General features: G+C 35.5%; 2 protein-coding genes across 7 annotated transcripts in view; one reads left to right on the top strand and one right to left on the bottom strand.

Moving 5' to 3' along the window:
- Nucleotides 1-4,778, top strand: part of JKAMP (JNK1/MAPK8 associated membrane protein) — a 449,359-nt gene extending 444,581 nt beyond the window's left edge. For 5 of the 6 annotated variants that reach the window (XM_069092068.1, XM_069092069.1, XM_069092067.1 and 2 more), the window contains one exon: nucleotides 1,743-4,778. In XM_069092068.1, the coding sequence (XP_068948169.1) occupies nucleotides 1,743-1,961 (219 nt within the window). In that variant the 3' untranslated portion in view covers nucleotides 1,962-4,778. The remainder of the gene's footprint in view (nucleotides 1-1,742) is intronic. The other variant, XR_011169041.1, reaches the window with a different exon arrangement.
- Nucleotides 4,779-5,170: 392 nt separating this feature from the next.
- The window catches only part of CCDC175 (coiled-coil domain containing 175), a 118,057-nt gene continuing 97,066 nt past the window's right edge, over nucleotides 5,171-26,161 (bottom strand). Inside the window, exons 17-20 of the mRNA XM_069091733.1 lie at nucleotides 25,116-25,268; nucleotides 12,513-12,615; nucleotides 12,155-12,198; nucleotides 5,171-8,347 (exon numbers count right to left, since the gene is read on the bottom strand). Coding sequence (XP_068947834.1) covers nucleotides 8,180-8,347; nucleotides 12,155-12,198; nucleotides 12,513-12,615; nucleotides 25,116-25,268 — 468 coding nt within the window. The 3' untranslated portion in view covers nucleotides 5,171-8,179. The remainder of the gene's footprint in view (nucleotides 8,348-12,154; nucleotides 12,199-12,512; nucleotides 12,616-25,115; nucleotides 25,269-26,161) is intronic.

Raw genomic sequence — 26,161 nt, 5'->3', positions numbered from 1 at the left:
GGGTGCCGAATATCAGAGGCTGGAACCGATCCCAGGTCTCCCGACACTGGGGCCAGCGCTCTTACTCATTGTGCCACCTGGCCGCCCCTTGAACATTTTCTTTTAATGGACTGTCCTTATAAATCTTTATTGTGATACATGAGTGATACAGGAACTATTAAAATAAACTTCCTTTCAGAGTGAGGTCCCTGTCCCCAGACTGCACAATGATCCCATCTTTGGTCTTTTTGGGGCTAGCTTTTCCTTTCTCAGGCATGTGAATGTTTTCTGCTTACTCCCTGGTCAGTGTTTCCCAGCTTGGCTGTTGCTGCTTAGCGCTTAGGAACTTCTCAGATTTCGTACTATACATTAGCTTACAAGCCATTACTTGCCAATGACAGCTCTCCTTCTGAAAGCAGAGGAAATCTGGCATTGGAGTTTGCAGCTCTTCACTACCAGAGTCTTTTTTTTAAAACTTCTTAGTTCATTGCAGTTCTGGATATTTGAGATTGCCTGAATTCTAGTCTTTACATAATTGTGGCATTACTCTATACCCTCCGTGGGTCATCTCTTTTCTACTTAATCTACTTTTGGGTTTTTATTATCACATATACAGTTAACAATTTTCAGATAATTAGTGTATGGCTAAATATGACCTAAAGGTAAAACTATATTGAATTACTTAGTCTGGCCTTGTAGACTTGGGTTCAAGTTCTGCTTCTGACACATATTAGCTGTATGACCCTGGGCAAGTCACAGCTTGTCAATGCTCTGGACAACTCTAAAAAAATGTAAGTTCCAGAAAAGATGCTCAGCCAAATTGGTAGAGCAGATTTCCCCATTCAGTAGTTGTCTATGTCTGTAAAGCATAGCTCTAATCCCTACCTTGATGATTCACAAGACGCACCAGCATCTTTCAGCGCCTTGGTCATCATGCACATTATCATTGTGATCTTTTTTTTAAAAGTTTAGTGATTTTAGTTTTCCTCCATATTTGGAACTCAGTTGACTAAAAAGTTATTTTTAGAACCTTTGGGATTTAAATTTAAAATTTCTGTCTCTATGAGAAATGATATACTAAGAGATGCTGTGTATAGCTAAAACAGAAAGTGTAGTATTCATGTATCTTTTTAGCTCCATTTTTTCTCCATAGTACTATGTAACTGCAATTTAACCAGCTGTCAAGAGAGTACTATTATAGCTGCAATTCTATATTTTTTATTTGCATTTGTGTCAAAAGGGATTATGATTATTTGTCATACTTTGAAAAGTTAATTTTTTTCATAAAGATCTTTTTTTCCCTCTCTCATTCCTTTCCACCTCCCTTCCCCAAAGGAAAAGCAAGGAAAATGAAACCCCTCTCACAAACTTGGATAATCAAGCAAAAGAAATTTCCACATTGGCCATGTCCAAAAAATGTTATGTCTTAATCTGCACTCTGAATCCTGTATTGCCTTTTAAAGGGCAATTGGGGTTAAGTAACTTGCCCAAGGTTACACAGCTAGTTTTTTTTGTGTGGTTATTAAGTGTCTGAGGCTGGAACCGAACTTGGGTCCTCCTGACTCTGGTGCTGGCACTTTATTCACTGCGCCACCTAGCCACCCCTCTGTATTGCTTTGTAATGTAAAAAAATTACTTTAAAAAAAATAGGCAGTAGTTTTCTGAATTATAAACTTCAGATAACATACAAAATGTACTAAATTCTATCAGTCAAACATATATCTGCATTTCTTTTTTGTTTTGTTTTGTTTTATTATCTATAGTCCTTCAAAGATCTTCTTTTCAGAAAGAAAACGCTAATTATTCTCTTCAGCCACTGGTTACTTCATGCCTATGGAATAATCTCCATCTCCAGAGTAGGTAAATTAGAGCAAGACTTGCCACTCTTGGCTTTGGTGCCAGCCCCTGCACTTTTTTACATACTTACAGCAAGGTATACTGAACCTTCGCGGATACTTTCAGAAGGAGCCAATGTACATTAAGTAAAATGGAATATGTGCCAACAAACCCAAGAAGCATTCTTGATAAAAAACAAACTGGGGAACCAGATGTAAATGTTTGAATGTGCTACTTTGTCATGCCGTGTTGCACCCTCTGCAGAGCTGATACCACCTGATTGCCAGCAAACCTTATGGACTAGACTTAGAAAATACCAAGCAAGCATCCAAGTGATATTTGGAAGAATTACACTGAAGTCCCATGATGAAGCACTGTGTTCTATTACTGCTTCAGTTATACTGCAAAAGGCAAACTGTAGCACTTTGATTATTTCTAGCTTATTTTTTGCTGTAATACAAAATGGTATTCTACTCTTAGAATTGTCTGTTTCCTAAAAATGAATGTGTAAATATATGTAAGTTGACAGTGGTGGTATTATATAAAGCATAAAAACAAAATTTTTTTTTCGTTATTTATTTTCACCTATACAATATTTTGACATTATGAAAGAATAAAATAGTAATATTCAACAGGTTTTCTGTTAGGTATCTTTATTGAAGAGATGTTGAAATTATTGTTCCTTAAAAAAATGAAAGAATATAATGAAAATTCTAAAATAAAAATATTGAAATTTTGTGTCATTTTAACTACATTATCATTAAGGATTTCCTTGCCTGGCTAATTCTGGAAAGAATGCTTAATTCTAAATAGGGATAATGCCATCTTTCTACATTTTCTTGTTTTAAAATATTCTAATCATTGCCCTATTAAGTTAAATGAAGGACTGATATTTACTTAAATATTTCCTTTCTTGCATGTCTAGCCTTTGAGATTAAAGATACAGAACTTTTTTTTTCCCTTATAGTTGGCCTCATGGTGGACCTGAGGACAGCAGTTAAGATTAATGATTGTAACTTCAAAGTATAAATTTTAGCAGTTCACATTAAAAAAAATTCCAAAATCTTTATCTATTGATATTACAGAGTTTCTTAACCATGGGTCCATAGACCCTAAAGGTAATCATCAGCAGAATTCAAGGGGGTCCATGAATTTGGATAGGGGAAAAGAAAAACCAGATTTTTTATTTACACTAACCTTTCTTTTTCCCTGTAATCCTATCTATTTTATTTTAAGCATTTGAAAACATTCTGAGGAGGGGTCCATAGGTCTCACCAGACCTACCTAAGGGGTCTGTGAAAAGGTCAAAAACCCTTGATTGAGAGATGGTCCTTAATATGTTTTAAGGGAAATTTTAGATCCTATCACTGGAGTTTCAAAAACAATAGCAATGCATTGAAAAGCACTATTTTGTTAACTTTGTTGATGCAGTTTGAATTCATGGTAATGGAATACACTAGGTGATTTGGTTCTGTTTTGTTTTTAAAACTTTTTTAGATCAAAATGAAGCAAAATGACTCAATTGGAACATATTTTATTTGTTTGGTTTTTTTTCCCCTGTAAATATGCTTTCTAATCTAAAAGATTATTTCTGATACAAATCTGGGTTAGTCACCAAAGACATATAATCTGAACTCACTCATAACAGTTTTGGATATTTTCCCATTATATTTAAAAAGTTATCTGTGTCTTTTAAATTTTTTATTTGTCCAGATAGCCTGACAGATGTAAACTCTCTAGGTTAGCTACCAGGGCTAGATTTTCTGCAAGGATCTTTTATTGCAAGTAAATCAACAATTCCCCTCTAATTTTTCCCCCTCCTCTCCTTTCCTCCTCCACCTTTCTGGGACATTGTAGTAAAATGTAAATGGGAGAAATTATATGTAAGTAAATATGGTAACCATCAAATAATTTTGGAATAGTTGACACACAAAGTATTTTAAATTTACTTTCTTAAGTAATTAAATAACATGACCAGGAGAAGGTATAAACTACCTGAATGTTTTTTGGCACTACTGAACAACTGTTGAACTTTGGTCATTCGTTATTAAGGCTGTTTCTTGAAGTGCTGATCTGTTATGGGTTTTTTTTTTTCCATAAGTTTTCTCTGTGCCCTTCATAAAATTGAGAGCTAGAAATCATTCACTCCAACCTCAGAATTTTACAGATGAGAAAATAGAGGCCCAAAGTGACTTGATCCCAGTCACTGGTAGGAAGCAATAGAACAGACATTGAATTATGGAGTCGTCTAACTTCTAATTTAGTATTAAATCTCTCATAATTACAATATGTGATTTATTGCTAATTAGTTTAAAGATGCAAAGAGGCCTGAGTTGTTAATTCATATGTTTGGGTCATCTGATAATTTGACCATCTGTCTTGATTAGACAGTTGTCTACATTACATTTCATACTAGTTCAAACAACAACCACTACCCTTTCCCCTCAAAAAAGGTTCAGTGGGAGATTTTTGTGCAAATGATTTTTTAAAAATCTCTTAAAATTGGGGTGGCTAGGTGTCACAGTAAATAGAGCACCGGCCCTGGAGTCAGGAGGACCTCAGTTCAAATCCGGCCTGAGACATTTAACCCCAGTTGCCCTTCAGAAAACAAAAAACAAAAATCTTAAAATGTAAAACCTGCTTTGGTTACAATCAGTACTTTTGATTTTCCAACACTTGATCATAAAAATTCCAATAATGGGCTATGTTAAATTAACTGGTAAGTTCACTATATTAGGTGAAATTGAAATTCTTTGATCTTTATTTTAAAGTAATTTTCAGTGACCAAAAAAAAAAAAATCACTTGTTTAGTTCACATATAAAAGTAATTTAATATTAATCAGATATCTTACCTGTATCTTTCCAGTTGTAGTAAGGAGTGCATTGGGCCTTTAAGCAGTCGTAGTATCTTTAAATATAATAATCGTGTTACTATATATTTTTAATTAAAACTGTACATTGTGCTCTTTGGTCTTAGGTTGAATTTATTTTTTTAATTCAAATGCAATTCCAGTTACTTATCATTTGCAAAAATTAACATTATGATTTGACTGTAAAATCTGAATCCTTTGTGGCTACAACATAGACATAAAAAGATACCTAGAAAATTACTGTCTAAACTGTCATCCTGTTTTTTCTTGACTAGGATGTTATAAAACTATATCTTTTAGTGGATCTTTTCTGATCATCCTTTAGAACCTCTTAGGATCTGAGTTTGGGTCACAATTTATGTCTAAGAACCAGTATTTTCAGGAAATAATTCAGCTTGTGAATACCCTAGTTAAAATCTAGCACTCTACCTGACTACAACACTCCACACATGGTTTAACTCTTGGCAGAATCTAGAGGGATTGTTTACCACACTCTATTCTGAACATTATCTCTTTCTTCATGTACCTAAGATGATATTAGTGGTTTGGGTTTGCTGTGTAACATGGTTGTCTTTGTTGAATATGCCTTCCTCTAGAACACTGAGTTGTTGTTGTTTTTTTTCACATAAACCCTTGTCAACCAATCTTCCTCATCCTTTATTTTTGAATTTAGTGTTTTGAACCTCAGTGTAGAACTTGACATTTATTTCTATTACATTTCATTTGAGCCATTGTCCTACTATTATCAAAATCTTTTGGAATTCTGACTCACTTCACGTTAGCTGTCCTTTAAAATCCTGTGGTATCTTTAACTTTTATTGTGCTGAACAAGCCTTTGTGAAAGTGGTGAATGGTAATGAAACGACATAAAGCCAAGAAGTACTCCACTTCAAGATGAAATTCATTTGCTTATTCTGACTTTTGCCATTCAAATTAGTTTCCAAACTTAATTATCCATGGAACTACCATCTAGCCTTCATCTCTACTTTGATTAAGAATTTCCTAAGAGACTAACGTTTTGCTAAAACTTAGATAAACTAAATTTCTGCAGATCTCTCATAAAGCAGTCAAGAATGGAAATGAGGTTACATTGGCAGTATATATTCTTAATGAAGCCTATTTCCAGATGCTCATAAACCATTCCTTTAATAATAAAAAACAATAACCAGCCAATTGTTTATAGATGCTACTCTTAGAGCAGGAGGTGGTAGAGATCAGAACATTTGCCCTTCTACAAATCCTATAGCTCCTTTCTCAAGTGTTTCAAATACTACTGACAAGGAGTCAGCAATTGCTTTTGCCAGACTTTATTACTACTGTGTAAGGTTTGTCTAAACCAGGTCACTTGAACTCAAACTAGGAAAGCTAGAAGCCTGTGCTATCTTCTTAGTATCAAACTCTTAATATGTTTTAATCTTTTCCAGACCAAAGATCATTCTCCTTGGCAGAGAAAACAAAATAAATATTGAGTTCTACCTTTTCTCATTTGCCTTTTATCATGACTAAGTAGCACTTATAGCCCTTATTTGCTCTTCTTGCCCCCAACATTATTTTAAAAAGACCTTATTTTGGTTTTTGTAGCATATTTCTTCCTTCAAGTCAGCTGCTTTGAGCTTGAGTGGCACTGAGACTATTCCTGTTGCATTATGTATAACCCACTTGTATTCATGTTTCATTATCTGCCTTTCCATTTTCTATACCTTCAGAAATTGAAGTCACTGAGCTTGCCAGGGATACCCAGAAACAAATCCAGAAATTAATAACTCTACATCATCTACAAACATGGTTCCAAACAAATTTATGGATGTGTACCACAAGCTCTACTAGGATTCCTTCAAAAACGGAAACAAGAATTTTTAAAATTATACAAATGAAATGAAAGCTCTAGAGGAAAAATTGTGAAGCGAATAAATAGCTAAGTATAGTAGATAAAAACTTTATTCAAACAACAGATTCATTGAAAATTAAATTGTACCAGATAGAGACCAGCAATTCCACAAGACAAAAGGACTAGCAGAACAAAGTCAATAGTCTAAAACAGTATCAGAAATCTAAATACAAAAGCCTTTCATAACCTAGCCTGCCCCTATCTTTCCAGTCTTGTTACCATACTCCCTGCCATGTACTCTTTGATCCAGTGACAATGGCCTCCTGACTATTCCATGAACAAGGCACTCCATCTCTCAACTGCGAGACTTTGTCTGGCTGTTGTCTGGAACTCTCTCCATTCCCTCAACTCTGCCCATTGACTTCTATGGCTTCCTTTAAGTCCCAACTAAAATTTCACCTGCAGGAATCCTTACCCAGCCCCCCTTATTATTAATATTAATAAATAATAGTTAATATTCCTTCCCTCTATTAATCATTTCCTATGTATGCTTTATGGGGATTGTTTGTATATATTTGTTTGCATTTTTTCTCCCCCATTAAATTGTAAGCTCCATGAGATCAGGGACTGTCTCTTGCCTCCTTTTTTCCCCTCAGCATTTAGCACAGTGCCTGGCACTTTGTAGGCACTTATTTATTGATTGAAGAATAAAAATACAAAGTGATTTAATTTTATGGGTCTTTGTTTTAGAATTTCATCTTGTGGAAGCCATAAGACATTAGGAAACAAAATATAATCTATCAGTCAGTCACCCAACAAGCTAATTAAGTGCTAGTTTCTAAGAATTCCAAGACAAAAATGAAGCAGTACCTGCTCTCAAGGGACTTATGTCCTTTCATTGTCTACCCACCTTTTCCCATGGTTTTGTGGACTGATACTTTCTTTTTCTCTGTTTTGGCAGTCTCTCTAAAAAGATATTCATTTCAAATGGGTTAAATTGGAAATACTTTGGCACTTTTCAATTATCTTGAATTTCACAAGAATGGAAGATTGCATTTCCCACCTATGCTGGTTAAGAATTTCAATTGAAGGGGCAGCTAGGTGGTGCAGTGAATAGAGCACTGGCTCTGGAGTCAGGAGGACCTGAGTTCAAATTCAGTCTCAGGCACTTAACACAAAAACCAGCCATGTGACCTTAGGCAAGTCACCCAATTGCCCTCCCCCCAAAACATTTTCAATTGCAAAAATGAATATAAATTTTTTAGTTGTATTTGAGGTTCTAATCAAGAAATTATGATAGGTTATTGTATGATGAACATAAATTCAGTGCTTTTTGTCATAGACTAGTTAAATTGAAGGTATAAAGAGAGAAGAATAAAAATGTACCATAGGCAAGGTTTGAAAATTGTATTCACTGTATGCTCAATGAAAGATTTGAACCCTCACTATATCACATGCCATTGTACATGTCACAAAATAAAGGTCTATATGCCACGAAAAATATGGGCCTTTAAAAAAATGGAAACATTGCTGTTATTCACATTTATCCTGTAACACTTGACCGTGTTCATCACCCATCCGGTCACTGTTGCCTTTCTTGCTTATTTACCAATTCTTCATCAGAGGTCTAAGTACAATTAAAAGTTTAAGACTTTGAGAACATTACTTACCCAATGTCAGTGTTTGAGTCCTTATAATCAATGATGTATTCCAGATTATCAACATTCCGTATGAGCCAACCACAAATGATTCTCAATTTATCTTCTCTCTTATAGAGTTGTCTTATTAACTTTACAATGTCTTCCAAGGTACACATATTATCTTCTCTAAATTTCTATAATAATAATAATAGTAGCAATGATACTATTTTACCACCTTCCTCTTAGATCTGATCTTTCTTTTCTTAACAGAAGATATTTTATAACAAAATACCAGACTTCTCAAATATGTATAGGTCACTTACATGTTTATGTAAATATTACCTTTTTAATTTCTTAAAAATCTATTAAAAACTTACAAGAAAATATTGCATTAATAAAGGAGAAGAAAGATATGCTAATAAGTTCCAGGCATGTTCAAATAATTCAAATATATATAATAGACCCTAGTATAGTAAGAACACTGGAGGTTTTTGATGTTTACATGGAAAACTTATCTACTTAAAACAAACCACAATAATATCAAGAAAAATTGACATTTTCAGGATTAATAAGATGTTTTGGTTCAATTCATCATTAATTTAGAAACCATTCTCAGTTGTCTTTTGGGCACGATGAAGATGCTATTGTCAGCCACTGCTGTTCTGGGGATACTGCACTGACTCTCATGGACACTCATGGTGAACTTTTGTAGCACACAAGATTGTCACCTGATCAATGATGGGGTAGGGAAAAGGAAACTTGCTTCTCCTACTTCAAGGACAATTTCCCCTGGGGAAGTCCTTCAACACTGGATTCTACCACCATTGAACGGGACTTCTGTTGCTGGAGAGAGATACTAAACTGGTTCACTACATGTGGCTTGGGGGTGTGTCTGATTTTTTCATCCAATCACTAGATATTTCCTGAATGATATCATCTGCTTTCATTCAATGACTCAAAGCCCCAACAATCTTTTCACATTGATGAAGGATTCATTCTCATATATTTTACTTTTAATTTTTAAATTTTTTTCTTTTCTCAAAATTTTATTTTAAACTCAAAATGCCAGAACACAAATACAGAATAGAGAAAAGAAATAAAAACATATCATAAACTTAAATATTGGAACTTAAATACAAAGCTAGAAAGGAAAAAATAGCATGTCGTGTGCATCGCAGAACATAAGAGAGGATTCAAAATATGTAACAATAGATTTTCATTTCAAGAAAGCCTGTATGATAAATAACACTAGTGTTGAGAACTGTCCTATTCTTTGCTTCCCGGTGAATTTTCTTTTATTCTCTGCTGTGTACTTTTTTACTTTGTTCTCTTTTCTTCCCTCCCGCCAACCTTTCCCCACAAGGCTACAATAATGTTTAGATATGTTTCTCTATAGCTATAGATATATACATACATTTATAGACATATATTTTCCCAAACCTATGCCACTCCTGATCTATATTTTTTTATGTATAATTATATCTCATTTCCTCTCCCTTCTGCTTACTCTACTTTACTTTCTACCCACTACTTTACCCTCCTATAACTTGCCTACTAACCTCCCAGGATTCGTCCCCTCTCCTCCCATTCCCATAAATCTAATATACCTCTATTTTACCTATTCCCTTACCCTCCCCTCTAATGATCCTTCCTTTGTCCTCTCCCCCCCCATATACCCCTATCATTTTGTTTCTTCTGAATTTAGAAGACTCTTATACTCTTCTAAAATATATGTATTATTCCCTCTTCAACCCATTCCTGATGAAAGTAGGTTACCAGAACTACCAGCCCTCTTCCCCATCTGATTCCTCTTCCTTTTGCATCCCTAATAATTACACTTTTAAGCTGTTTCTAAATGGTTTTGCTTTCAAAAATTCATATCATTTTCAGATTTACCTCGATCTTTCTTATACATTGCCCAATTATTGATAAGAATCTTAGACATCCATTTTGCATTTTACATATATAAAAAGTAAATAGTCTCTCCTTATGGGTCCCTTGTAATCAGTCTTTGTAATATGCCTTATATTTCTCTTGGTTCTTATATGTTGAATCTTCTATTAAGTTCAGCAATTTTTAAAACAAAGTCTTGAAAGTCTGAGAGTTCAACAAATGTCCATTTTTTTCATTCAGGATAATATTTAGCTTTGCAGGGTATGATACTTTTGGCCAGAGCCCCAGTTCTTTTGCTCTTCAATATGTTGTGTTCCAAGACCTTCAATCCTTTAATGTCTCTGCTGCTAAGTCTGGTGTAATTCTAATTGTGGCACCATCATATTTGAATTGTTTTAATCTTGATGCTTTTAATATTTTTCCTTGAGTTGGGAATTTCAGAATTTGTCTATGATATTCTTGTGAGTTTCTCCTTATAGGATCTCTTTTAGGTGGTGATCACTGGATTTTTTTTTCTATTTCTACTTTCCCCGCTTGCTCTAATGCCTCAGGAAATTTTCTTTAATTATTTCCTGTATTATTGTATCAAGATTCTTTTTTTGATTGTAACTTTCAGTTAGTCCAGTTATCTTTAAATTTTTCCTTCTTGATCTATTCTCCAAGTCTGTTGTTTTCCTTATGTTTCACTTTCTCTACTATTTTTTCATTATTCATATTTTGTTTAACCATTTCTTGATCTCTTATAATTTCACTGGCTTAGCTTTGCCCAATTCTAATTTTCAATGTGTCATTTTCTCCCTTAAGATTATGAATCTCCTTTTCTAATTGGTTAACTTTCCTTTCATACCCTTCTTGTTTTTCTTGGATCATTCTTATTTTCTTTTTTAGTTTTTCCTCCATCTCTGTCATTTGATTTTTGAAATCTTTTTAAAGCTCTTTTATGAGTTATTTTTGGACAGGTGACCATTTGGTATTATTCTTTGGGGGTTTCTTCAAAATCCTTCTCTGAAGATGAACCTAGGTCATCTCTATTCCCAAAATAATTTTCTATGGTTGGATTCTTTCTCCTTTGCCTGTGCATTGTTTTTGTGGTACTATCTTAATTATTTGTAATCATCTCTAGCCTGGGGTATGGGAAATGGTGCCTCTTGCCCCAGATCTTCAGTTCTTCCCTCTAGCCTGAAACCAAAGCCAAACTTCCAGCCTCCTGTTCCTACAACCAGGGGCTTTCTTCCCCACTGCTTCTGCACTAACTAGGAATATGCTGGTTCCTTCTCTTCCCCCAAAGCTCTTCATAGCACAGCTTGGTCTGGTGTTCCTGGTCAGCAAAGGTTCCCTCCATCTTCCTGGGTTCAAATGCCAATCTCCCTTCACTGTCCTGGGAGTAAAAGTTTTGGTGGCTGGAACGGAGGCAGTATCTCAAACCAACCTACCTCAGGGCTTGCCACTTGTTCAAGAGGTTAGCTGCTTACTGTTAAAAGGGAACTGAGCCTGGAGGTGTTTAGTCTTTACACAGACCAAACTTCATCCTGGGATTTTTCTTTCAATCTTTTAAAATTGTCCCAGGAGCACCTTGTTTGTGCCCCTGTTCTTTTTATCTCCACCCACACTTTGTTTGCTCTAAGGTGCCATTTTAATTCTTTTGTGGGGGAAAATCTTGAGAGCTTGTAATTTTCTGACTTACTCCACCATCTTCCCAGAATCCTCTATTTTACTTTTTATTGATTGACTCCATAAACCTGGGCTTTCTGTGATTGAATACATTTGAGTGAAAGTTTCACCTTGTCTGCCCTCCACATCTATACATAAGTTTGGAGAGAGTCTGCACTAGAATGCTGTCCATTCAACCAATTCAGCAAACTTTTTTTTTAAGGCAACTTATACATGCAAAGCATACTGCTAAGCATTGAAGCTGTAGATACAAAAATGAAACAATCCCTTCCCTCAAGGAGCTTATTTTTTTCTGAATTCCACCCTCAGGTCATGAATTTTCTTGGGCACAACAATTCATGAAGACCATCTATTAAACTGTTGAGGTTCTGTGATTTGCATTGTTAGAGGAGGTATGTGAAGCAATGGAATCATATTAAGCAAATATAAGAATGTACCTTTATTGCATTGAGAGTTTCTTGCCACGTCTTCGAGTATGTGCCTAAAAAAATTTTCAAAAATTATTGAAAATAATTTCACATTGCTAATCTAAAACATCTAAAGTAGTTCTTCTAAAAATAACCTGTTAAAAGATTATTAAAAGCTTTATATTGTGGGTGGGTAGGTGGCCCCAGTGAATAGAGCACCAGCCCTGTGGTCAGGAGGACCTGAGTTAAAATCTGGCCTCAGACACTTAACACAAAAACTAGTTGTGTGACCTTGGGCAAGTCACTTAACCCCAACTGCCAAACCTTCCCCTTCCAAAAAGAAAAAAAAAAGCAAAAAAAAAACCCCTTATACTGAATTGCCTATTACCTTGAAGTTCTTCCAGTTCCAAATTCATTTGGTTTATTAAATCAATATGATTTCGTTCTTCCCTTTGAAGACGCTCTATATCTTCTCTCAGTGACTTAAGAGCCTAGGAATAAAACATATGCAGTTCTTTTAAATAAAGTGAAAAATATAGATTAAGGATTTATTTTTCATTATTCAATTTGACTTAAAATATTTATTAAGCATGAGAAAGTTGGTGATGCAATGGATAATGTGTTAGATTTGGAACCAGAAAGATGTACGTTGAAATCTCATTTCAGAGGTGATTACACACTAGCTGTGTGACCATGAGCAAGTTAGCCTTTCACAGTTTCAGTTCCCTTATCTGTAAAATAGGGATAATAGTAGCACCTACTTCATAGGGTTGTTATGAGGACCCAATAAGATCACATAACATTGTTTTACAGGAAACCTTCCCCGACCTCTCTTAATTTCATTGCCTCCCCTCTCAACTGTTTCTTATTTATTCTGTATGTATGTATTTGCGTAAACTGCTTCAGGGCAAGGATTATTTTTTGCCTCTTTTTTGTATCCCCAACCCTTAGTACAAAGCCTGATTGGCTTGTACTTAAACAACAAGTAGTTATTTAATAAATTTTTATTGATTGATATGTAAAGTGCTTTGCAAACTGTAGTGATATATAAATGGTAGCTACTATTAAATATTTACCATGTGCAAGGCAGTGGAAAAACAAAGACAAAAAATTAACAGGACCCTACAACCAAAGAAGTTGTGGGGTATAATATATACATGGATAAGCAAATCCAAATTATTGAGAGATTATTGGGTACATATTGGAGCACATTACAGAACTTAATAAAAAGACTTAATGGAATAGAGAGTGGCACCTGAGACATTTTGAAGGAAGATGGGTGTTCAGAACCATAATTAGTAACTTTGGCATGCCAGGCAATTCATTTTGGGAGTGATGAGAGACTGTGAGATGTTGCCCCACAAATATCAGTAAACAGAGGCTTTAGAACATTAGCTCCCAGGACAGAGAGCCTGTTTGTTTTGCTTCAACCCCTTGAACATTTTTACTTTTTTTTTTTTTTTGGTCATCTTAGCTAGGCTTTCTGTGAAGTTGAACCCCAGAATGAGCTTTAATGTGCATTTCTCAAATTATTAATAATTTTGAAAATCTTTTCATATGGAAATTGATAAACTTGTGTTTCTCCCTTTAAAAACTGCCTGCTCATATCCCGTGGCCATTTTTCAATTAAGGAATGGTTCTTTTTCTTGTAAAATTTGAATCAGATCCTTACATATCTCAGAAATGAGACCTTCATAAGAGAAATTTGCCAGAAAGATTTTCCCCAGTTAAGTATATTTCCCTCCTAATCTTTAACAGCATTGTTTTTGTTTGTACAAAAAACTTTTTAATTTTATGTAATCTAAACTAAACCATTTATCTTCTGTGATCCTCTCTATCCCTTGTTTGGTCATGAATTGTTTCCTATCCATAGATCTGAAAGATAATTTCTTCCTTTCTTTTCTAATTTGTTTATTATGTTACCCTTAAGGTCTAAGTCATGGGTCCATTGGAGCTTAGCTTGTCCATGGTATGAGATGGTCAGTACACCAAGTCTTCAACAGACTGCTTTCCCATTTTCTAGAAGTTTTTGTTGAATGGTGAATTCTTATCCCGGTATCTAGGATATTTGGGTTTAGCAAACACTAGACTACTGTGCTCATTTGTGTTCCACTAATAAAAATCTTTATTTCTTAATCAGTACCAAATCATTTTCATGATTTGTTTCCTACTTCTTTGGATTATTTCCCTTGAGATTCTTAAGTTTTTATTCTTCCAGATGACTTCAATTATTATTTTTCTGGCTCTAACAAGTCATCCTTTGGTAGTTTGATAGACAATAATAAATTAATTTACATAGTATTGTCTCTTTTATTATATTGACTTGGTCTACTTATGACTAATTTATATTTCTCTAATTATTTAGGTCTGTCTCTACTTGTATAAAGAATGTTTTATAGTTATATTCATATAGTTCCTGTGTGTGTCTTGAAAGGCAAATGTTCAAATATTTTATACATTCTATAGTTATTGTAAATGGCATTCTCTTTCTATCTCTGTTGAGTTTTTTTGATACTATAAGAAATTCTGATGATCTATGTGGATTTATTTTATATCTTGCAACTTTGCTGAAGATATTCATTTCAATTGATGTTTTGTTAACTCTCTAGGGTTTTCAAAACAAACCACATCAACAAAAAAAAAAGTGATATTGTTTCTTTTTTGCCTATATTTATTCCTTGAATTTCTTTTTTCTTGTCTTAGTGTTATGGCTAGGATTTCCTAGCATTATATCCAGTAGTAGTGGTGAAAAGGGACATCCTTGATTTAGTCTTTATCTTGTTGGAAAGGACTCTAGTTTATCCCATTTCATATAATGCCTATTTTTTTAGCATTGTATAGATATTATATTATAAAAGATTCTTTTGGTCCTATGTTTTCTAGTGCATTTTTAAAAAAAAATAGGAATCAGTGTTTTATCTCGTCAAAACTTTGCTGTATATGTTGATATTAATTGTGTGATTTTGTTGTTTTTATAATCAATATGGTCCATTGTGTTTATAGTTCTCTTATTGAACCAGTCTTACATTCCTAGTATACATACAACCTGGTCATAACGTATAATCTTTGTGATTTGTTAATATAATGTTTTTACTAGTATTTCATTCAGATTTTTGTATCAATATTCATTAAGGATAGTTAAATCATTTTTCTTCTCTGTGGTGACTCCTTCCAGTTTAGATATCAAGAACATATTTGTATCATTGAAGGAAATTTGATAGAATTTTTTTTCTATTTTTCTTTTTCTATTTTTAAACTGCTTATATAATATTGGAATTAATAGTTCTTTAAAAGTTTGAAAGAACTCATTTGTAAATATATCTGGTATAATTTTTTAAAATCTTATTGATGTCTACTTTAACTTCTCTTTTTGAGACCAGGTCATATAAACTCTCTATTTCTTGTTCTATTTTTCTGGGTATTTCATGTTTTTATAAATATTCATCTGTTTAAATTAGATTGTCAGTTTTAATGGCACATGCTTGGGCAAGATATTTTCCAGTAATTTTCTTTATTTCTTCTACATTTGTTTTGAATTCCTTCTTTTCATTTTTAAAATTTGATTTGGTTTTCTTTTCTCTTATAGATTAAATTAGATAAATGACATATATTGTATATACATTTTACTGGCTGCTTTTAAAAAAAACCCTCCTTTTTATTTATTAACTCAATGAGTTTGTTTTTTTTACTTATAATTTTATTAATATATGATTTTCAAGATTTCTATTTTCTTTTCTTTATAAATTTATTTATTTTTTAGTTTTCAGCATTCACTTCCACAAGATTTTGAGTTACAAAATTTTTCCCCGTCTCTTCCCTGCCCCCCCCCCAATATAGCAAGCATATTGAACAACCCTCTCCCCAATCTGTTCTCTCATATGTTCTCCCCCTCTCCCCCTTACTTCCTTGTAGGGCAAGATGGATTTCTATACCCCAGTGCCTGTATGTCTTATTTCCTGTAGAAGTCAAATAAGACAAACAGCTAATTAATATGTATGATCTTTTCTATTTCTATTCAATAATTGCCAGAAGTCTGTTATATCTAATTTTTCTAAAATTCTTTTAGGGTCCTTCTCCTTCTCCTTTTTATTTTTCTTAGATTTTTCTAGCCTTATAAAGGGTATATTGAGGTTCACCTCCCCCATTAAAGTTTTACTGTCTCTGTAACTTATTTAGCTAGCCCTTAATGTATTCATTTCCAGGCTGTTTGTCTTATTTGACTTCTATGACCCTTGATGACATTAGTGTTCTGAAGGCACTCTGGTATAATTCTTTCCATTAGAATGTCAATAATAAATAACAAAAATAATTGATCTGGAAGAACAAAAGAATATTGAGGGAATTAATGAAAAAAAAACAACAAAGAAAAGTGACCTAGTAATACCAGATCTCAAACTGTATTATAAAACAGTAATCATCAAAACTATCTTTTACTGGCTAAAAAATTGAGTAATGGATCATTGGAATAGATTAAGTACACAAGACACAGAAGTCAATGACCATAGTAACCTAGTGTTTGAAAAACTCAAAGACCCCAGCCTTTGGGATAAGAACTGACCATTTGACAAAATCTGCTGGGAAAACTGGAAAACAATAGGACACAAATTAGGTATGGACAAATATTTCACACTATATACCAAAACAAGGTCAAAATAAGTACATGATTTAGATATAAAGGGTGACCATAAGCAAATTAGAAGAGCAAGGAATAGTCCACCTGTTAGACCTATGGAGAAGGGAAGAATTCCTGACCAAATAGGAGCTAGAGAATATTACAATTAAAATAGATAATTTTCATTATGTCAAATTAAAAAGATTAAAATGAAAGCAGAAATCTTTTTTTTTTCTTTTCCTTTTTACATTTTTATTTAAAGTTTTGAATTCCAATTTCTATCCCTCCCTCCCTTCTCTTCTCCTTCCCTGATATGGCAAGAAACCAGATATAGGTTATACATGTGCAATTATGTAAAATGTTTCCATATTAGTCATTTTGTACAAGAAGACTCAAATAGCCATTTATCCTTTTTTGTTTACTCCTTTTTGGGGATCTGAGTCACTTCCTTTGGGACCAACTGCCCTCCTGGGTGTCAAGTTTCAGGTCCCACTTCTTCTAGGATTAGTGTAATCATACTGAGGCTCTGCTTCACTATGAGGAAAAACTTTTTCTTCAGGGTCTATCTGTGGTTCCTCCTCTTACAGAGATCAGGACTGGAGCAAGTGAATTGTGTGATGCCAGGGGGATGAGTTGTAAAATAGTATGGGAGCTTAGCTGTACTGTACTACTTCTTCCTCCTCTGTCGTCCTGGCCAGTCCCTTGATAGGGAATATTTGTAGGCTGCTTATTGGACTGCTCATAAAAACATAAGATAATTTTGTCATTAAAATAATTATTAATAAGACTTGTGACTGTTGAATTGATTCCAAGTCTGATTTGTGCCTGTGCTCTTACACACTCTACAATTATCCCCTTCCACATTACAACTTTCCCCATCACAGTTTTGATATCTTGCCAAATCAACATAAGAAATTAAATGGGAATTTGGGGGGAGTTTTGCAGAAGCCTCAGATGACACACAAAGGCCAACAGACAACACAGAAAAAATTTAGAAACTCAGAAATGTCTAAAATATATGTGTGGTATTGTATAATATCAACATATTTTGTCTGTTAATACCATAATAATTAAGGCTTCTTGGGTATGAAGGGAGGGCCAAAAACATTTTATGGATTTAATGAATTTTCCAGCAGGAGACACCCAACCCTAAATCCCATGATGTGGAAGGCATAACTGCACTTTGAATTATTCTTACTTGTGTAATTCACTGATGTTCATATGATATACCCTACCTTCCCATAGACTGTATTTTTTTTAAAGGAATGTGTTTGTTCTTCATATCTGTGTTCTCAACACCCAAAATGGTGCTCTGAATAAACAATAAATTATTTTTTGGATTGAATAAATATGAGCTTATAGAAATTAAAACTGTTATCTATCTATCTATCTATCTATCTATCTATCTATCTATCTGTCTCTATCTCTCTATCTCTCTATCTCTATCTCTCTATCTCTCTATCACTATGACTAGTGATAAGTATTGGATATATGGACTCAACCATATATGGTGGTAGGACTTTATCTTAAGACACTAATCTTTTCCTTCATTGAAAAGGGGCATCCCCTCATTGGTTTACAACAGACCTGATCTTCCTGTCTTTCAATTAGCATGGAGCTGTATTGAATTAATTGACAATTCTGGAACCAAACTTCATTCAGAATCAAAATAGGATTAGAAGGAGCTAGGCCCAAAGAACCTATATAATAAGCTCAGTCAATAATTCTCAAATCACAGATAATCCCTCCCTTCACAGAGTCCACAGGAAGCTGGGAACCAGAGCAGCTAGCATGGTGGGAGAGAGGGGATGCAGGCAAGGAGACAGCTAGGCTTGTGAGTGTTTGTCTGTGGGAAGGCTAAACTTATGGTGTTGCTCTCTGCAGTGATAAGGTACATCAACTTTTGTTACTATGATGGATTTGACCTTCTGGTATTGGGATATGACTTTCTAGTTTGGGGATTTGACTTTCTGGTGTCTGAATAAATGTTTTGCTTCTTCTTATTTATGGAGAGTCTGTTATATTTTGTGATTCAGAATTATTCTGGCATATTCATAGTTGTTGTCGGTACTGTGAATATTGTGTTGGCTCTATATTTGGCAATGAGGATGGGATTGTGAAATACCAGACCTCTATTTGGAATTGGAAGGGCTTTAGAAAAAAGAAATGGGTATCCCAGGATGGGAGCATTTACCTTATTCCTCCCTAGTGAGAGAATGGGCTAAAAGTACAGCTTTGTGAAAACTGGGAACTGAGGCTACCGAAGTGAGAAGCTAGAGATTTAGAAATGTGTTTGCAAGGAATAGCAATAAAATCAGGCAAAGAACTGGAAGGAGTATGTAGAAGAGGCTGGGTTTTACTAACAGGTTACCATATGATATGTAAAAGCAGAGACAAACTTCTGGAAGAGAAAACTCAGATGGAGAGGGAGTTGGCTGTGTTACAGAATTTAGGCTCTCCTTTAGAAGAACATGCTGGAGGATCTCAGGTGGTAGAAGAAAAACTGTGAACTTAGCTAAGAAAAAGTGAAAAACTTAACAAAAGGAATGTGCGTGCTGCCCTAACACAGACTGAACTCAGTTGCCCTGACGATGGTTGCCAGGAGAGTGCATGGGTGGAAAATGAAACAAAGTTAGATGAAGAGGCTTTTACAGTGGCAGAAGTTCACCACATACTAAGAAGAAAGCAGGAGAACCATGAGGGCCAGAGTTCAGGGAAATAATTGAGGATTTCACTCAGCAGGAGGTTATTGATATATTAAGTCAATTCACTTAAAGGATGGGAAAATCATTAGTGTCTTGGATGGTGAGAATCAGTGATGAAGGGGTCAGAGGAGTATTGGTAGATACGTAGACTTGCTTGAAATTTATTGGTATTAGTCAGAACCCTTTTATACAGCAAGCTTTTAGGGATTACCATATGCAAAGAGGTAACAATATGACCAAAAAATGTATCCCATGGATTCTATGTGGCCTAGTGGCGAGAGAGATGCTTGTTTTTGTTTAGGGACTGTATAAGAAAGTTAAAGGAGGAGGTAATGAAGACATATATCATGGTCAGAGATGTCGATGCTTATCATAATATCCTCTTAGCATTTCCTCATAGAAACATCAGAGTAGAGATGTCTCCTCCTGCTTATAAACATCTAATTCTGATTACTAATTGGGGAGATAGGGTACCCTCTTTCAGAGGTGCTGGTTAAGATTTCACAACTAAGTGACTTAGGAGAATGGGAAAAATATAAATTTCCTTGAGAGAAAAGAGTAAATGGCCAGTGTATTCAAAATCAGAATTGATTGATAAGAAATGAATTGTTTACAGTTCTATTGAAAGCAGGAGTAGATTTTGGAAGAATTGATGGTATTCCAACTAATGAACTATACAAAATGTATTAGAAAAGAGGCTTGATGTTAGAATAGAGAAGTAAGAACTGCTCCTACAGATCTTCTTGAACCATTGTATCTAAATTTGTCACACCTTCAGGGAGACTCAGATTCTGGGACAGGTGGAAATAGTCAATATGCTGAACTTATCAAGCCATTAAGATAGAACAAGGAGGACAGGGTCATGTATTCACTGATTTATGGGAATTAGCTAATTGTTTAGCCCATGTGGAAAAATCAAAATTGGGAAATTCATGGTAAGCAAGTCTGGGGCAAAGAATTCTGGGAAGACATATGGGACATGTCTTTGGTTACTAATTTGTCAGTTTTTCATGTAAATGCTCACATGGTCCTCACCACACAAGAATATGAGTATAATGCATGTGCTGATTGACTAGCAAAGATTTCTACTCAATGTATTGTCCCTACTCTGACACCAAATGATGACCTGGTATTAGCAATATGAGTTCATCAAATGGTTGGTCATTTATGGGTCCAGGCCACACACTGGTGGGCACAAGATCGAGGTATTAGTATCTCTCATTCATTGTTAAAACAAGTAGCAGAAGAACGTTATATATGTCAACTGGAAAAGGAACAAACTGTTCCTTGGCAGTAACTGTGGAGATTGCAAGGGAAAAAGTTACAGCCCAAATTTGGCAAATAAATTATATTGGTCCCCTGCCCCAAGATGTAGGATGTAAATTTATATGTACTTGTGTTGACACCTATTCAGATGTACCAGTGGCTTGTCCATATAAGAATGTGACCCCAAAAAACACCTGTAAAACTATAGATCTCATAAGTCTATATTATGGAACCCTAATGCAGATTCAAAGTGATAATAGGTCACATTTCAAAGGTGATGAAATGAAGGGATATTGTATATTAAACAATATAGAATGGATAGATCATATTCCATATTATCCACAAGCATCTGGGTTAATTGAAAGAATGAATGGATTATTGAAAGAACAGTTAAGAAAGTTAAGTTCTAATAATTCATATCAACATTGGGAAGATAATTTGTTCACTGCTTTATGTAATATGAATGATAGACCATTGGAAGGAAATACACCCCTAGCCAGAACGATGACCCTAAATTTGCAAATTGGAAAATAACAAATACATAAAATCCCAAATACTGAGTATTGGACTGTGAAGCAAGATGTCCCAGTACTGTATCCAGGAAAACGTGGTTTGGCAGAATATGATTTACATTGTTTAGAGGACTTTTGGTCAGATAGAAAAGAAATAAGAAAAAATCTCCCCTGGAATATTGTAGTGCCAATGCAATATTTACATTGCCCACAATCACAATAAATATACTGACTGTGACTATAAATATTCCCACATGGTGCTTGATTGCAAAATATAACAAACTCTCCATACAGGGGATAGAAGCAAAGCATTTATTTAGACACCAGAAAACCAAATCCCAACACCAGGAAACCGAATCCATCAAAGCAACATAGAAGTTAATGTACTACAATGTAGCAGAAAACCATGCCATCCTTTAGCCTTCCCAAAAAGCAATACAAGATCAATATTTACTTACAAACTTAACTATCTTCTTGCCTGAGCAACCTCTCTCCCACCATCTCTCTGGCTCTGACTCCCAGTTTCCTGTGGGCTCTTCTCTACTCTTCAGCAAACTCCTCCCACCACAGGCTCCATGTGACTACCTTCAGCCCACTGGGGGGCAGGGAAGGTCTTCATATTCCTCTAGGATTATTAAGGGGCAGGGAAGATCTTCAAATTCCCATTACCATTTGTAGCAGCAAGCACCCTAGTACACCCAGGATGGCTGTTAGCACAGGTTATTTGATCTGCTTTTCTAAAGGAAAGCAACTAAAAGAGGGGTTAACAATCTTACTTTAGGGGGCAGCCAGGTGGCTCAGTGAGTAAGAGCACCGGCTCCAGTGTCGGGATGACCTGGGGATCAAATCCGGGCTCAGATACTCAGCACCACACCCAGAAATAACTGGCCGTGTAACCTTGAGCAAGTTACTTAACCCCGATTGCTTTAAAAAAAAATCTTACTTTAATCAAACATATATCATTTACTTAGTTCAGGGGAAAAAGTCAGCACCCTAAACTTCAGAGAATACAAACAGAAGTTACAAGCAGACAAAAAATACAGACAGTGAAACAGACCAACAGACAGGGCTTCCAGATGTCTGACCATTATATCCTTACCTAGTTAGTTACCACAGAGAGAAGTACCAACACCTGTGTTTTCAAAGCCGGGGTGTGGGGGGGACTCAATGGATGCCCAGAGTCTCATCTGGCCAAATCACACAACTCTTCCCAAAGTGAGCCCCAAAGCAAAACCTTACTCCCTCCTCCAGAATCATCAAAGTCCAATGGTAAGACAAAAGTCAAGATAACGGGTGATGGCCCATGATGCTGTGGATGACTTTGAGAAAATCCTTGTTTTCTTTTTTTTTTTTTGGAGGGCAATTGGGAGTAAGTGACTTGACCAAGGTCACATGGCTAGTTTTTGTGTTAAGTGTCTAAGGTCAGATTTGAACTCAGGTCCTCCTGACTCCAGGGCCAGTGCTCTATTCACTGCACCACCTAGCCACTCCCTATATCACTTCTTTATGGCCAATCTTGGTCCATAAGATTTTGCAGCATTCAGTTTTGATTAATTTGCTGTTGTCCTGACCATTTCAATCATTGTAGTCATTGTGTTGTTTCCCTGGTTCTGCTTATTTCACTGTACATGATCTCATATAAGTCTTTCCAGGCTTCCTTCTATTCACCTTGTTTTTCCTTCTTTACACCACAGTCATAGTCCATTACAACTATGTCTTACAATTTGCTTAGCAATTTCCCAATTGATGGGTCACAAAGAGGGCTGCTATGAATATTTTGGCATATGAAGTCTTTCAGTTTGTCCTTTGACCTCTTATATGTGCCAACAGTGGAATCTCTGGGTCAAAGAATACAGATATTTTAGTCATTTTCTTCCCATAATTTCAAATTGTTCTCCATGATTGTTGGATTTATTTGTAGCTCTACCAACTATGCATGTGTTCCCATCCTTCCATATCCCTTCCGAAATTGACTATTCACATTTTTTTTGGTCATTTTGGGGGTTCATTTTTCTAGATTTGAGGTGAAATCTCAGGGTTATTTTGGTTTGCATTTCTTCTATCATTGGTGATTTGGAGCATTCTATTTTTATGGCTGTTGGTGGTTTGCAATTCTTTTAAGAACTCTGTTCATATCCTTTGACCATTTATCTATTGGGAAATTGCTTTTGGTGTTCTATATTTCTCTCAATTGTCTACATATCTTAGATATTGGACTCTTTTTTTTTTAAGCAATTGGGGTTAAGTAACTTGCTCAAGGTTACACGGCCAGTTATTATTTCTGGGTGTGGTGCTGAGTATCTGAGCCCGGATTTGATCCAGGTCATCCCAACACTGGAGTCGGTGCTCTTACTCGCTGAGCCACCTGGCCGCCCCTAAGCAATCGGGGTTAAGTAACTTGCTCAAGGTTACATGGCCAGGTGTTTCTGGGTGGGTGCTAAGTGTCTGAGCCCAGGATTCGATCTGCAGGTCTTCTCAACACTGGAGCCGGTGCTCTTACTCGCTGTGCTACCTGGCCGCCCCTAGATATTGGACTCTTACCATAAATATTTGATCCAAAGACTTTTTACCCAGTTGGTTGCTTCCATTTTTATTCCAGATACATTAACTTTGTTTTTACAAAAGCCTTTCAATTTCATGTAATCAAATGATCTATTTTATATTTTGCAGGTGCCTTTATCCTTTGTTTGGCCAAGAATTTACTCATCCCTTTCTGTGAAGAAGCATATGATCCATTTCCTTCTATTTTTTTTAAAGGCACAGGTAAATTATTTAATATTCAGGTCATGTATCCATTTTGAATTTATTTTAGAATATTCTGTTGTTGTTTAGTCGTTTCCGACTCTTCATGACCCCCTTTGGGATTTTCTTGGGGAAGATTTTCTACTTTTTTTCCAACTCATTTTACAGATGAGAAAACTGAGATAAACAGGGTTAAGTGACTTGCCCAGGGTCACACAGCAAGTAAGTGTCTGAGGCAAAATTTGAACTCAAGAAGATGACTCTCCTGACTTTTTTCTACATTGTGCCACCTAGTTGCCCAATATTGTGTTAGATGTTAATATAAGCCTAATTTCTGTCAGACTACCTTCTAGTTTTGTCAGAAATTCTTATCAAACAGGGACTTCTTTCATAGGTCATTTATGTTTTCTGGGTTTTCTAAATACTAGTTGATCGAGTTTCATGAAGGAGAGAATAGGAAATAATCATTTCTTAAGCACTGACTATGTGCTTAATACAAACAAGGTGCTATTATTATACTTGTTTTATAATAGAGAAAACGGAGGTGCAAACAGAGGTTTGCCAAGGATCACACAGCTAGTAAATATCTGAGAGTGGATTTGAACTCAGGTCTTCCTGATTCCATGCCCAACACTTTATCTGCTGTGCTACCTAGCTAACTGGGGTATATTCAAGATGACAGGTAGTGAACAAATTCTCAAACATTATGGTGGATGGGGGCGGCCAGGTAGCACAGCAAGTAAGAGCACCGGCTCCAGTGTTGAGAAGACCTGGAGATTGAATCCCGGGCTCAGACACTTAGCACCCACCCAGAAACACCTGGCCGTGTAACCTTGAGCAAGTTACTTAACCCCAATTGCTTAGGGGCGGCCGGGTGGCTCAGTGAGTAAGAGTGCCGGCTCTAGTGTTGGGATGACCTGGAGATCGAATCCCGGGCTCAGACACTCAGCACCACACCCAGAAATAACTGGCCGTGTAACCTTGAGCAGGTTGCTTAACCCCGTTTGCTAAAAAAAAAAAAACAACATTATGGTGGATGGTAACACAAAGGGGACAAATATTTTAAACCCTGCTCTAAGACATGCAGAAGAACACCAGCTTCAATTTAGTGTCATCACTATTTCCCCTGCTTAACTGACCTACCTTGTACTTACTTTTTTTATTCTGTAGTTTTCCAGAATCAAAAGTCTCAGTTTTTGTTCTTTATCATAGATATTTTTTTCTAAAACATATACACGGCTCAGACGTTCTTTCATTCTTAAAAGTTCCTCACTTCGGCCTTTCTTCAATAAATTCTTCACATGTTCCTGTTTGTACATAGACCCATAATTACTTTTTTATAGTTTGAAAAGAGATGTAGGTATATGTAAGATTCACTTAAGAGTATACAGAAGTGAAGAAAATCTGATTCATCAAATGAAAATTTAATTTATAAGGACAAAGGAAAAAAGGGGAATATATAAAAAATTCCTCAGTGAGATTCTCTGGGTTACTTGGAGGAAAAAACTACAAATTGCTATTTTGCGGGGAGACAAAAATAGGTAGCAAAGTATAATATATAGAGAGCTATCCTAGGAGTCAGGTAGGTCTGTATTTGAGTCCTTCCTCTGACATATACTCATTCTCTGCAAGTCATTCAACCTCACAGTGTGAAAAGGAACTCTTTGAAACATTCAACTACAAAGGAAGTGCTCATTTGAATTGATAGAGGGAATTTCTTCATTGCGAGGTCCCCATGTCAATGAAATCATAGGTGAGGGCCAAAAATTTTTAAAGTCATAAATAATATTGTAATGACCATTTTGGACATGGATTTTTTCAAATACGCTGATTTTATATTAATAGCTTTTTTTATAGTCTTCTTTTGAAGTCAGTCCCATCCATCTGTCTCTTGGTAACTTGAGAGAAAAGGAAACCATTTCTATTTCCATACTATATTTTAATTTTTTTCTAGATGTGACTTTTTCTAATGAAAAGAGAGAAAATTCAGAATTTTTGAGACCAAGTAATCTGCCTGAAGTTGTATGACAAATTTAGAGGCTTTTCTGTCCAGCCCTCTCATTTTCCTGATGCTGAAACTAAAACAGACTAAATGACTTGCCCAGGGTCACACAGCTAAGTGATGTCTGAGGCAGGATTTGAACTCACATCTACTCCCTAAGTGATGGGGGAGGGGGAGGGGTTTATGGGCGGTGCCATG

Source organism: Petaurus breviceps, unplaced genomic scaffold (genome assembly GCF_028583685.1).
Source record: "Petaurus breviceps papuanus isolate PSGF00001 unplaced genomic scaffold, PetGlider_PUasm1.0 189, whole genome shotgun sequence".
NCBI lineage: Eukaryota > Metazoa > Chordata > Mammalia > Diprotodontia > Petauridae > Petaurus > Petaurus breviceps.
The sequence above is the reverse complement of the archived record's forward strand: the minus strand, read 5'-3'. Positions and strand labels throughout refer to the sequence as shown.